The 15491-nt window shown below is 33.6% G+C and overlaps 1 protein-coding gene across 3 annotated transcripts in view; it reads left to right on the top strand.

Moving 5' to 3' along the window:
• The window catches only part of LOC149789953 (uncharacterized), a 173515-nt gene that overhangs the window by 84516 nt on the left and 73508 nt on the right, over positions 1-15491 (top strand). For all 3 annotated transcript variants that reach the window (XM_089972031.1, XM_089972029.1, XM_089972030.1), the window contains exons 4-5: positions 4336-5032; positions 7355-7389. In XM_089972031.1, coding sequence (XP_089828157.1) covers positions 4645-5032; positions 7355-7389 — 423 coding nt within the window. In that variant the 5' untranslated portion in view covers positions 4336-4644. The remainder of the gene's footprint in view (positions 1-4335; positions 5033-7354; positions 7390-15491) is intronic.

Here is a 15491-nt window from a genome sequence, read left to right as displayed (position 1 = left end):
GCACGTGCAATGCAAGCAACTCACTACTCACCCTATGTACTACAGAAAATTCATATGGACATTGGACATCACTGTACTGAATCTGTAACACCTAAACAGGGCCGACAAGGGGGGGGGGTCAATCGAGGATATATCCCCAGTGCCCGGGCCCATAAGGGGGTCATGGCCAAAGAACACTATTTAATTTTATAAAAGGAACATTTTGTTTGAATAAGAAGTAGGAGAGGCCCGGGTGTTTCTCACCCTAGGGTCCGTGATCACCTTCTACGGCCCTGCACCAAAATACTAAACGCACATAACAAATAATACTAACAAACAGCGGTATACATACTATTACATGTGAAATCCTTAGATAACCCAGCTAGCAATTCTAAGTAAATTTATTAAGCGATTGGCTATAGAATGCGACATCACGTGACTCGTTCAGCATGTGTAAAAACATTAGGTAAATGGTAAGAGTAAAAACATGTCTAGTTCCTGAGAAAATGTGTCGCACGGACCTATATATATGGTTTGCCTGTACTAAACAGACTGCATATTGTACAGCATAGTGTATATTTCATTGTGTAGTAACATGTCAAAATGATTGGCAGAATGAAACCCACGAATACTTTAGCTCTTTCTTTTTCTTTCTTTCTTTCTTTCTTTAATTCAAACTTTCAAAGCAGAACATACATACATACATACATACATACATACATACATACATACATACATACATACATACATACATATATTAAAATTACCATAATTAATTCTTTGCTAGGAAATATGTAATCTCTCGCAATACACATATATGATTGCGTTTTACTGGGCGAGTCTTTGAATGTTAAACTGCAATGTGTACAATTTAAAAAGAGGAACCCGCACTATGTACTACACGTTGTAGTGGATGTCACGATTACATAATTCATTTGCTACAACTTCTAATTGGGTCACTATGGGGCCCCGAATGGCCGGAACGTCTAAACCGCTCACCGTTACGGATCACTGTCATCTCACCTCTGTTTGCGTAGGTTCGAGTCTCGGGCTCGTCCAATGTGGATATGTGAGAAAGCGTATCGTGGGTCGGTGGTTCTTTTCCCGGAATCTTCCTCCCCCATTTATACTGGCCGTTATCTTGTGCTGAAAATGGCGTCAAACCCTATAACAACAATATCAACAACTGGGGCAGTACAATTGTATACGCGTACTACAAGCCATGACCTGGCAGTCCACGACGACCACGAAGTCATTACCGTGAAGCACACATGAAACGGATTAAGGTCCACAGTGGTAACTTGGACTTTTTAATAGACAATGTATGTATGTATGTATGTATGTATGTATGTATGTATGCAGATAGATAGGTAGGTAGGTAAAATTGCAAAGATATAACTCAGTATCAAAGAATGATTGCAAAGATATAAGTCAGTAACAAGATTGGACGCATGATGACAGCGGTTTTGTCATACGCTAAAATGCCACCCACAGTGATAGGTATGACGCGGTAATATGCATGACGCTGTAATAGGCATGACGCGGTAATAAGACGGTATCAATCGTATCAGCTTTAATTCTGAGTTATGTGATGGACGTTAAAATTCTTGATCAGCGGACGACGCCAGTGAGAAAATAGTTTAGCGTGGCAGTAATTATCTTTCGCTACTTAAACTGTTTAGAACAGGAATCTGCCTAAATTTCCAGTTTAAATTTTTAAGTAGAAATTTCGTATCATGTGTTATGCAATATATTGCGAAATTTCAACATGTATAAAAGAACCGAGTGTAATTTGCTGTAACAATAGCGTGCTCCTTATAAGGATTAATAGATGGAACAATGCCAGTATGAAGTTTGTTAATGACAGTGTCTGTAGTTATATGGAATTATTGTATATGGAACAATGCCAGTATAAAGTTTGTTAATCACAATGTTTGTAGTTATATGGAATTATTGAGATGAATATGCTATCTTGTCAATTGGATAATTATGTTCAAATAAAATCTTGGGTAATATTCAAGTGGAATTTATGAATGGCATGTATAATATATATATATATATATATATATATATATATATATATATATATATATATATATATATATATATATATATATATATATATCTGTGTGTATATATGTGTTAATTACTTATATGAACGTTTACTCTTTTTCTCAAAGAGGTCTTGTACAAATGTATACAGTGTAACGTTGTTGGAGAACTATCCACTAGGAAATGGTATTGTGCAATGTCAGGGAGCATCTAAAAAATCTCTCTCTCTCTCTCCAAAATGACAGACACTGCACTTAGCTTGTCAGAAAGCTGCAGTCAAGCTACGTAAACATATAAAGGGAATTTGAAGAAATTGTATATAATCATCAGATACAAAAGTGTATTTTTCATGAAAGACCAGTGATTTATTTTCGTGAATATCCTTATAATGAGACGATAAAGTAACATCAGAACTGCTATACAAAAAAATGATAACCCCAGACACATTTACACTGCCCAGGCTTAAATATCTTGAAAAATTATTACTTCGATCGCTGCAAATATTTACCAGTTTTCACATAACAACAGTAACAACAATGATAACCATTTAGTTAAAATCTGACGATGTATTTTTTGTTTTTTATTATAAAGTAGCCTAAATTACCAATAAATGCAATCTTTAAAACATAAACTTGTGTATAATCTGTTTTCCGTTATGTTTGTCTGACTTTTTTATTTTTCCCAGAGAGTTATTTAGTATGCGGAGTTTGTGTGACAGTTGAAGACACGCGCTCCGTCAAACATCGATACTAAAACTCTGTCAGAATAAATCGCTACCACTGTTTTGACCCCTGTGTCATGTAAACTTTAGTACATCGGGCTTCGCGGATTTGTAAATAAGTACGTTTCTCCATGTTGCATGTTTCCGCCAGCGTTCTTGTCAGTGCAGACGTCATGATCCAAGGCAGGCATCCCAATGTAAGAAAATGCAGCAGACAAGAAAATGAATGAAGACGTTTATTAACAAGGACTTTCATTGAAATACTCAGTGTAGTACATACATATACAGTAACGACTAAATGTTGAGTATGACAGGGAAATATTTGATTAATGATTTATTATTATTATTATTATTATTATTATTATGTTATTATTATGTTATTATTATTATTATCTAGTGAGTTTCGTTCACCTGCCCTTCTCCGCGATTCCCCGTTTGCATGGCCAACTCCAATAATATGGTTAAACAACTTTTCAAAGAATGAAAAAATTGATATTCATCAGGTTAAATTCTTTATATTTTCTATATTTTTTCGGCTTTTAATGGAATTTGAAACAGAATTGAAATTTTTTTAAGTGTTACTATTATAGTTGTAAACTAACGAAGTGTTTCTAATTTTGTTGTGGTTTTATTAACAAATGTAAGTTTAGTTGGCTGTGTTTAATATAGTGTGCTATCATGCTTTTTTATTGTTGTACTCGTTAAAATCGACAGCCGTTATTCTGTTTGCAAAACTGGTCTATCCGTTTTATTCCTCGTTTTGACTAAAATCCCTTTTTTTATTTTAAAAATGTAACCCCCCCCCATTTTGGTGTATGTCCCTGTTTTGTGATCAGTTATTACGTGGTAGTGAGATGAAGACTTTCACTCCATAACTTGCAAGGAATGACACAGAGTTATTTAATGTAAAAATGGACTCCGTGTCTTAGTTTGTCTTGTCCATTTTTGGAGGAGTATAAGATTAATACACACGTACGAATGCACGTACGTAACATGATTAAAAATGAGAGACGATAGCAGTTTCCACACAGAACCTGTTAACACACTATTATTGGTATCTTCAGTTTACTAAAATACTGTACAGAACTATAATAGTATGATTATTGGGTCTGTGTGATGTCTGCTGTAAATCTCTCTTGTAATAATAATAAAATGATGACGCCATTACGACGATTGTAATGGTCAGTTATTTAGTATTTAAATTATACATGTATGGTTTTTTTTTGTGTAGATGTGTATCAACGTTTATATTATGCATTATTTTAATGTTTATATCACGTAAATATACAAGTTATTTTAGTATTTTAATATAAATATACATATGCAAATTTAGTAATATATACGACGACAACCACCATGACCATTGCATTTTTGTGAGAGCTAAATTTAGAACAATAGAATAAGTATAATAAATTTAACAGGAATTAATTTTTAAAGTCATAAATATAATTAATTAAATTATTATTAATATATTAATACATACACACTGCAAATATACAAGTTATTTCATATATTAGTATAATAATATGTTTAATATTTGTGTTTAGATGTGTATTTATATTTATATCACTTTATTTCCACAGCCGACAAGTCCACCAACTACATCTCTATTGTCGTCTGCCAAGACAAGATAGTCGTCCTAGACTTCGAGACGTGGAAAGTCCAGATACATCGACTCTATGATGGAAAATTCCTGGCATCGTCAGACAGACTGGAGTCAATACCACGTGACATGTGTCTGATAGACGCCATGACAATTTGTGTCCTTCATCAAGACGGTCTGATAAAAATGATGGCCATTCATTCTACAGACATGTCACGTGATATTAAAACGACCAGAACTTTACGTCTAGACGGGGTAATGGATGAATGTCATGGTGTTGTCAGAATGAATGACAGTCTTGTTGTCAGTGGTATTAGACAGGACACGATGTACTGGTGTGTTGTGTCACTTGATGACGGACATGTTGACACAATTCACCAGATTTGTGAAGGGTACATTCGACATTTTGAATCCCAGTCAATGTAAATATACATACAAACATCAACGTCTACAATACCCGACATCAATCGTTATAAATGAAGACGGGAATATTTTCGTATGTAACCGTGGATTCCCTGATTCCTGTATTCATCAACTTACAGCTTCATGTCAACTTGTCGCCATTTTCACACAGGGAATTCCATGGAATCTCCAAGCCATATTCTGGGACAATGGACGTCTGTATGCCACATGCTGGAGGAGTAGTGACATTACTGTATTCCAACACGTGTATCAAGGTAATTCATATTTCTTATATTTTATTGACATTAAAAACTTTTAATGACGTCATAAATAAAATTACAAACTTCATTTATTGAAAATTCTCAAAGATTTCAGTTGAAATTTAGAAAACAAAATGTCAACATGACAGTTTAGTCATGTTGATATGAAGTTACATATAAATAAAGCAGTAATTTGATGTTATACAATTTATATTAAGTTCACTTTAATATTGTTAAGTGATTTACATTTATGTATAATATTTATTTATAATATATTTATTTATATGTAAATAAAAATAACATAGATGTTATAGACATAATTTATCACCGATTGAAAAGGACGACGACATTTTATACCGAGTTTATCCACCAGGTGTCGCTTTCATTCCAAGCGCGTGCCATTCAATCTGGCTAAATATATATTACAAAGATGGCCGTTGGATGTATTCACTTGTTCTATACACCGTATTTCTTGACACGTATTTATTTTTTACCCAGGTCTTAATGTTCCCTTGCTTTAACAATGAATTTATATTAAATTTTTGTAATTAGAAATTTATATCACAAGATAACCGTCAGTAAAAAACAAAAAAATGATTTTAAAACCAAACGGAAGATGTTGTCATGAACCAGTCCGTGGTCAATATCCTTTCCCAGCAACACATAGTTTTAATATTTCTACCACCATTTGTTAGAAAAAAATACAAGTTCACTAAAGGTACAGAATTCCTAATATTACGAAAATGAAAGGAATTATTTATCTAAGACGACGAACAATATCTCACTTGTCTGGCAAAACATGGACTCGCCCACGTAAATATTAGGCCGTGTTATTAAGGAAAATCACGTGTATTTGAAATACACAAAAGGTAACAGTGCTAGAAGACAGGTAGGTTATAAATTTGAAATTGATGAATGAATGAGGAAGTTCTGTGCATATGTTTCAAAGAATACGAAATTTTTCTTTCTTTTTGAATTATTTTAATATGTGGTTGGCTGTATAGTGAAATCATCTATAATTTTTAAGATTTTCATCTTGTTACATTTTAAGGAAATTTTAAGTTTCTAATTTTTAAAAAATGTAATATTTGTTTCTCAGGTAACTTAACTTAAAGATACAAACCATTATTGTTTAATTTTCAAAAAGAACAAGAATACATTTTATCAAGCGAGATATGAGCAGCCCCCCCCCCATTATCAAATATTTTTTTTTTGCATTTGGGTGGTAAAAAAAAGTTATGAAAGAAAAGGAGGAAAGGAAGAAATAATTGTATATCCACCCCACCTACATTTTAACGATTTTATTTACTGCCCAAGTTTGAAAAGGTGGTGAATAAATTTATGAAAATAAAACAAACCTAGTTAAATGAATTAAGTTAAGTCTGATTGTTATTTTATTGAGTTGATTTTTGTGAATTAATTGGATTGAGCCAAGTGGTCTCAAAATCATTTTGAGTAAGACACTCAATCTATTTCAAGAAACACACACACACACACACACACACACACACACACATTTCATTAGATCAAATATTACGCCATGTTATTAAGGAACATCCAATGCATTTGAAATACACACAGGATAACAGGGCTATAACCCAGTGATGTCAGTCAGGTTAGAAGTTATAAATAATTGATGTATGAAATTATTTTTGTGCAATGTTGTTATGGCTTTTTTATTTTTTATTTTATTTAATTAAGTCTTTTGCGGGGTATATAGGGAAGTCAGTCATAATTTTGAACTTTATTTATCAACCTAGATGCAAGTGTGATAGTCTAATCTCCTCCCCCAAACCCAGCGAACTCTCATATAATTTTGAAGTAAAAATAATTGTGAAGGAAAAGGAAGAAAGAAAAGAATATCCATCCCATCCACTTTTAGAGATTTAATTTGCTGATCTATTCAATTTAAATTTATTTAAAACATTTTTCAAAATGTGGAGATTATAAAACAAACATAATTAAATGAAATATTGTAAAATTAAGCCTGACTTTTGTTGATTTTTGTATTACATGCAGTTGGGTTTGAGCCCATTAGCCGGAAATCTTGCTGAGCAAGGCACTCAAGTTATTTCAAGACATCCCCCGTCACATGGTCATTCTGAGATGCTTTCATTGCTTTCAGTGCTCAGCAGGTTGAACGAGAAGGAACAATCTTGTCTGGCCTTCCTGTAAAAACTTTTGGCTAGTAGAGCCCCTGATGTCTTATAAAAATTGAATTGTTCCCAGACATATTTTACTGTAATCTTTAGTTTGTACAGATTTTAATAAATACCTCATTGAAATTCAATGTTTTGGTTTTATTGCCAATTAGCTGGGACAATTTTCCTTTTCCAGTAGGAAGTCGTAAAGATTCAGAAGAACAAGGAAATGTAAGTAGCCCATTAATGCATCAATTATTGTTTACCATATTGTGTATTGATAGCTCACTTTCAGTATAACAGTATCACATTACACAACCTCTGATGTGTGATATGGATAGATGATACACCTTTAATGCTATTTACACAATCATATTTTTAAGTCAGGGTCTATTCTACAGTAGAAACAAAAAGTTAGGGGCAGGGGTAATTCCCCTCACTGTTTGAAAATGATGGATTTTATTTTATAAATCATCACAGGTATATTTATAGACCAGGAGATTTTGGAGGATGGCCATTTTACATTATCTGATGTTACTCCTAAACATCATAGAGAATAAATTTCCTGACACATTCATGCCAAGATATAGTTGATCGTAAATGAAAGTGTTCCCACGTGCATATCCAACATTTCCACCACATTGGTAACCTCGATATTCAGAATGATTGATCATATCAGCATTGGATTTTCACTAAAACACGTGATGTCATTTTGGTTTGAAATCAATATGACATCCAAAATAGATGCAGCCGTCTTGGCAACCACCATCTAACTATTTTCAGAACTCCTAAACAGAAAGTCATACCACCTAGTCAGTTTCCTCTGATCTTACCCACTACATCTTAGATATTCTGAAATTTAGGTTGGGGTATGGGGTCAGAGTGCATTGCCAATCATAAAGTTGGAATTCACATAAACCACATTGGGGTAGCTGCTTACTAATAAGCCTGGCAAAATTAAATGGCATTACATTTACCTGTACTTACAAGAATGAACTGGAGGATAATTCATCTTCTCAAAAATTGTGAATAGAACGTTTATTACATTTTTATTTTTTGATGCAAGATATGCATCTAGTGTTGATACAAGTTGACCTAGTACTCCATTTTTCATTGCTGGTACAAAAAGCCTAGCAGCCTATACATCCATGACATCAGAGGTTCAATTTTCATGTGATACCAATGTAAGTCCCCTTTTGCAACGGTGTTGTACAAAAATCGAAATTAATTAATAAAAGTAGTTTGTGAAAAACGATAAGTTGATACATAATTTTCAGTATTATTCCAAGAACAATGACAAATTTGCTGCTGTTTTAGCAAGCTAAACAAGTCAGATTCATCACACAGAGAGAACAATTCAATATTTAGTCACATAATACTACAAAGATATCCAGCATGGCCATTTTTGCATAATTTTGACAGTCTTCTAGTTACTTCTTCTAAATTAAAAGCCATATCTGCATGGAGTTTAATTCTAGAAGACTTAATTTGATCTCAAGTTGGTCCTAAATAAATGGTGCTGATCTGATCTTGAATATGTTGGCCCTCTAGAAACTCATTTCATCAATATCTCTAATAAAAGCTATATCAACCTGAGGAGGATTCCAACAAAATACTTCTTTTGATGTATTGTTAGTTGAATGAAAGTTTTGCTCATCTGTCATCCAGTATGGCCCCATTGCATCTATCATCCAGTAAGGCCCATTGCATCTGTCATCCAGTATGGCCCCATTACACTTGTCATCCAGTATGGCCCCATTGCATCTGTCATCCAGTATGGCCCCATTACACTTGCCATCCAGTGTGGCCCCATTGCATCTGTCATCCAGTATAACCCCATTGCATCTGTCATCCAGTATGGCCCCATTGCAGCTTAGGGTTAAGAAGTTAGAGTTAGGAATCGTCAGTCTGGAGTCGGGGATAATCATGACATGATATTTCAGGAGCTTCAAAGATATTATAATAGTTCATAAATGTTCATCAGTGTGTTCATGAACTTTGAGTACATGATTCATCAAAATTCTTGAAGTGTTCATGAACTTAGTTGTGGAACTTTCATGAATAATTTGTTCATGAACTCAAATGATGAACTGATCATGAACATTTGAAGAACATTCATGAACAGTTTCATGGTTGTTCATGAAGTCATGAATTTGTTTTCATAGGGTTGTGACTGGGTGGGACATGATGCCCTGGTGATAGACATCACTATAAACTGTGACACTGCAGACATTGTAGTGATATGACTGAAAAATTGCTAAAGCTATGTTAAAAACCAAAATCACACACACACTTGTTCTTGCTACTCATCCTAAACAGAAAATTGTATCGATAGACAACTTTCTTGAGAATATTTCATCTTCCGTTGTTAATCAGCAATGAAAACTATGTCAATATAACATCCAGTATGGTCACCCTGGCTGACATTTTAAACATGTTGCCATTGTGAGATATCTTGACTTGGGTGTTTTAGTAGAAGATTTTCTTATGTCTGGTATATCCCATGTGAATGGACATTCAATATAAGCATGATAATAATTTGGCAAAATGTGTTTGAATCATTTGAAGGTTAAAATAAAGGTTAAAACTGTTGAGTAACATCAGTTAACAAAGAATGTACTGTTATAGTTTTATTTCATTTATATAACATTTCTGTATATGTCATATAAATTTTAGCGCTTTTTTACTCAAGTTTGAGAAATAAATAAGTATATTCATGTTGAGACTTCCTGAAGTGTGCTGCTGAGGTGCTAATATTTGTTAAAATTACTAATAATACTGTAGTTTTTTAAAACTCTCTCTCTCTCTCAATATATATATATTAAATTACAACAGGATTATTACCAGATCTCAAACATAAAGAATATAATGGTAACATATGTCTTTTGAATTTCAAGAGCAGTGCAGGCATGAAAATGTTTCCAAACAACTCTAGGTTTCAGAAAAAACTCTCAACCATGAGTATGTATTCCACTCGAGTTTAGATCATCACTAATTTGGAAATTACTTACAAAAATACTTTGAATAATCAGATTTGAAAGCATTTGTCCATGAATTTGACCATTATCACAAGGATTTTATATTGCATAGCCATTTGCAGATAAATTTCCTTTGACTTGAAATTCATAACTCATTATTTGTTGTTTCTTCATTCTGTTTAAATGCTGTGATGAACTTAACTGTCAGAAGATATTGTAATATTTACTCAACTTAACTGCTATAGAAAGATAAACTTCATAAAAAGTGTTCAGCAAAACTGAAGACAGATGTGGCATGGATGGGACAAATAGTTTGGAGAGAAATACTGCAAAATATTTATGTATATCCTTTTCTAAAGAGTGTGACTTTATTTTTGCCTGCCGATATGATTCACGTGTTGATATGTACAAAATGTATTCATTTTGCTTTTTAAAAACAAGTAAGTGTTTTCTTTTTTTGTTGGATACAGTGCATATGGTTTTTATTTAGTGACTCACACAATGCAGATCGTAAATTGGGTTTTGTTTGCATCAGATTCAGTCTTGAACCATTTCTGCACCAAAAAAGAAAATCCATACTAATTATATACAATTTACAGCATGCTTGCTTTTTGCTTTCTTATGCACCCTTTGGCTTTTAATCACCCTCTGTTTCATGCTAACCTGCTTTGTAACATAGCTGCATGGTGAATGGTATCTGTTCCATGTTCCATATAAGCCATTAACCAGGAAACCTAGTACAGGACCTGGGGGTTCGGGTTAGAGGAAGACATGATTGGTTTGGTTTGTGGGTTTTAACACTATTTTTCAGTAATGATAGCATATATATGCTGGCCAGTATATTTGGTGGAGGGATAACCTGGGAAGCTACCAGCAAGATTTTTCTCATACCCACTTGGATGAGCCTCCCAAATCAGGCAGATATGAGATGTGCAAGTAATCTGTAAAGGTGAGATTATTAGACCACTTGGCCACCCATGGCTCCAGAAGAGGGATAAAGTGTGGAACATTTTACATGGTTTATATAGTGAATACAATCTAGAATGTGAAAACCAGTTATCTTTCTTTCCCAGTCACTGTGCAGCTTTTGTTTCACATGTTGCTGCACAGTAAAATGCACATACTGATATCCAATAACTATCCATTAGTTCAGTCTCTGTGTTGCATGTTTGCCCCAGGTATACATGCAGTTGACACATATTCCCAAGAATAGATGAAGCAGAGTCCTACATACATGTAACAGACTTAGGTTCAAATACAACGTAATTGGTGTAACTGAGTAATTATTTACAATTACACTGTATTTGCAACTGTAATTGCAAATCACCAATATTGTGATGTCCTTTGGTAGCGTGTGTTTAAATGACTGTCATCATTGTGGATGTATGTAGTAATATGCAATTAAAGTGCAATAAAGTGAATGCATGTTTGCATAGGTATCTTAAAATTAATTGAACAACAAAACCCTGATATTAGGTTCCTCAGTTTTATTGCAAAAATAAAATTCAAATTCAACAATAACACATGTAAATATGTAATTAAACGATATGATTAAGAATTAAAAATAATTTAAACTATCGTCCTATTTGATTATACTGCCACAGTGGTGAATATCACAGTAAAACAGAAAATAACTTTGGTTAATAACAAAAAACTCAATTACACCAGTTTAAAAAAAATACTATGGATTTAAAATGAAAATTTCAGATCAGTAAACCTCTTGAATGGGCAGATAATCTTTGCTATATGAAAATTAAATCTGTATGCTTATAATTTTAGAGAAATCATTTACATGTGATGATTTTACCTATTACTTACCCCTTATATGAAATAGACTATAATCAAACAATTTTTATTTAGTACAAGTTGACACACTAGTAGATTAGGCATATGTACCTATAATTTTGATTTCTGACCTAAAACTGGGATAGATCCTTAAGATAAATGTTTGACCATCTTCCCTGTTCCGACAAACTTCTAAATCCTGTAAGGCATACAGAATTCAGCAGAAAATCTCCCCCCCCCCCCTTTCTAAGGAGTATGTTCAGGAAAATAAGAATATTCAATGAAAGACTATATTTTTTTTACAGTAACCTAATAAATATTTATTAAACAATAATTACTTCACAAGGAACAGTTTCTTTGTGGAGAATGATAAAAGCAGTCTTCTACAAAACTTCAATGAAAAACTAGCAATGACCTGGAAGTGAACTCTAGCGAGGTCACCACATGAGGTCTAACACTACATTAGACTAAGAAGTAAGAGTCAGGAAAGCAATTGCCAATTGCAGGCTCAAAACAATTAACGGTAAGAAAATTAAATAACATACAGGTATTTTAACATCAGAGTGGGTTGGATTCACTGTCAATGAATTTCATTGCTAATTGTTCTTAAAACCATGCTCATCACATCTTGATGACACCCCACCCCCATATAACCCTTTTGTCCCATCGTCACTCTTTTGGTAACATCCATATGCAACACAGTGCACCATAGTTACTGTACAAAATCCCGATATGCAACACAGTGCACCATAGTTGCTGTACAAAATCCCGATCATAAGATATATCACATAGACATTTATGTGGGGAAATCAAATAATTGAATGACTAGGTTGAATTGATGGGATAAATGTACGTCATATCCGCTTTTTGGTATGCGGAAAATACTGATTGAATTTTCACTTGATGACATCTTATGACATCTGTTTATCTCTAAATGAAATGTAGATGAGACCTCACATATGGTTGCCTTGACAGCAATATTAAATATCTTGCTGCTCCGTATTTGAAAGTAACATTGACATGGGTTTACATCAAAAGATTTCTTATAATATGTAGTTGCTTCTGAAGAAAACAAAATATAGTGTGATTTCAAGTATAATTCGTTTTGGGGGGTCTTTTTTATTAGAACCTCTTTGATCTGGAAAATAGTCAGGATTTTTAGACTTTCCAGAACTTAAAACTAGGAAAAGGATTTGACTGACGTCAGATTGGCATCTTATCATATTTATTTTCTCATGATGATATGAAAAGAAGCAATCTCTTTGGAATTTATAAGCTGAGTCATAAACACAAAAATTTAATTCCACACATATAATAATAATAATAATAATAATATTTTAGATCCTGTTAATGAGTCAGAGACACAGAAATAGAATAATAATCATAATAATAATGCAAACTTTATTTAATAATAATAATAATGAAGACTTTGTATAGCACCTAATCTTGAGAAGCTCTAAGCGCTTTACAACATTAGACAACAGATGTTTAAGAGGATGAAGTGGCAATATACAAACACACATGCATGCAAACAGTTCAGGTGTTTAAGGGTATGAAGTGACAATATACAAACACACATGCATGCAAACAATTCAGATGTTTAAGGGTATGAAGTGACAATATACAAACACACATGCATGCAAACAGTTCAGATGTTTAAGGGTATGAAGTGACAATATACAAACACACATGCATGCAAACAATTCAGATGTTTAAGGGTATGAAGTGACAATATACAAACACACATGCATGCAAACAGTTCAGATGTTTAAGGGTATGAAGTTACAATATACAAACACACATACATGCAAACATTTCAGATGTTTAAGGGTATGAAGTGACAATATACAAACACACATGCATGCAAACAATTCAGATGTTTAAGGCTATGAAGTGACAATATACAAACACACATACATGCAAACATTTCAGATGTTTAAGGGTATGAAGTGACAATATACAAACACATGCATGCAAACAGTTCAGATGTTTATGGGTATGAAGTGAAATATACAAACACACATGCATGCAAACAATTCAGATGTTTAAGGGTATGAAGTGACAATATACAAACACACATGCATGCAAACAGTTCAGATGTTTAAGGGTATGAAGTGACAATATACAAACACACATGCATGCAAACAGTTCAGATGTTTAAGGGCATGAAGTGACAATATACAAACACACATGCATGCAAACAGTTCAGATGTTTAAGGGTATGAAGTGACAATATACATGCATGCAAACAATTCAGATGTTTAAGGGTATGAAGTGACAATATACAAACACACATGCATGCAAACAGTTCAGATGTTTAAGAGTATGATGTGACAATATACAAACACATCCATGCAAACAGTTCAGATGTTTAAGAGTATGAAGTGACAATATTAATATACAAACACATTTATAAAATAGTTCAGATGTTTAAAAGTTTGAAGGAAGTGTCTGTGTGTGGTTTGGATTTGTAACGTAGCTTTAATTTGTTTCGGTCATATCACTACGATGTCTGCAGTGTGACCGTTTTTAGTGATGACTAGCACTGGGGAATCATGCTGCAGACATGTAGGATCATGTCCCACCCATTCACATTATTTCGACACCAATAGGCCAACCAGTCCTAACACTAACCTCTTAATGCTGATCGCCAAGCGAGGCAGCTGTGAGTACCATTTTTTTAAATCTTGGGATTGACTTGGCTGGGGTTCGAACCCATGACCTCCCACATATGTGGCAGATGGTCTAAGCACTTAGGCTACCAGAGCAGTCAGTATGAAGTGACAGTATACAAACACATGTCCAAACAGTTCTAATATTTAAGAGTATGAATAGGTAATATACAAACTCGCATGCATACAAACAGTTCATATGTTAGTATGAAGTGACAACACACACACACACACACAGAGTTGAATTCATCCCCACATATAAATAGAGACAATTCTCACTTTCTTTACACTAAATTACAAAAGTCTTGAGATGGTTATCTTATCGAAAAACTTGATTAGCTTCCAACATTCATTAGCAATATCTGTTTCGTTTCAGATGATGGGAAATAAATATAGAAAAGGTATACTAGTAGGTTACAAGAAAGATAGCAGAACAAGTTTACTTTATTTAGTAATTTTGAGAAATCAATGTAAAAAGGCAGAACATAGGTTACAAGATGGAAGAGGCATGTCTGCTTCATTTAGTAATATTCTTGTATGGTATAGACATAGAATAGTAGCCATCAATGAGCTTGTAAAATTTCCCCTTTAGCCAGGTGGCCTTGATACAAAGGGTTCCTAACTGGACCATGAGAGAAATGTTGTATGGAAGGAGTGCAAGACATGACAAGGAGAATATGTGCAATTGCAACTAAAGAAAGTAAACCTTTCATATGTTTTAGATTAACTGGCCAAAAGCTGTGTAATAATATGGTATTGAACCTGTATCTGTTTTGTAATGTATTGATGCTCATGTGTCCATCATTGTTTTACAGATTGAAATGGTTTCTTATACAGACCTGAAAACATATAGTGCAGGGAAATATCTATACTTGGTGATTAAGAGCAAATTAAGATT

The sequence above is a fragment of the Sinohyriopsis cumingii genome, chromosome 10, assembly GCF_028554795.1.
Source record: "Sinohyriopsis cumingii isolate HCF-2022 chromosome 10, ASM2855479v2, whole genome shotgun sequence".
Lineage (NCBI taxonomy): Eukaryota > Metazoa > Mollusca > Bivalvia > Unionida > Unionidae > Sinohyriopsis > Sinohyriopsis cumingii.
This window is presented reverse-complemented; position numbering and strand designations above follow the sequence as displayed.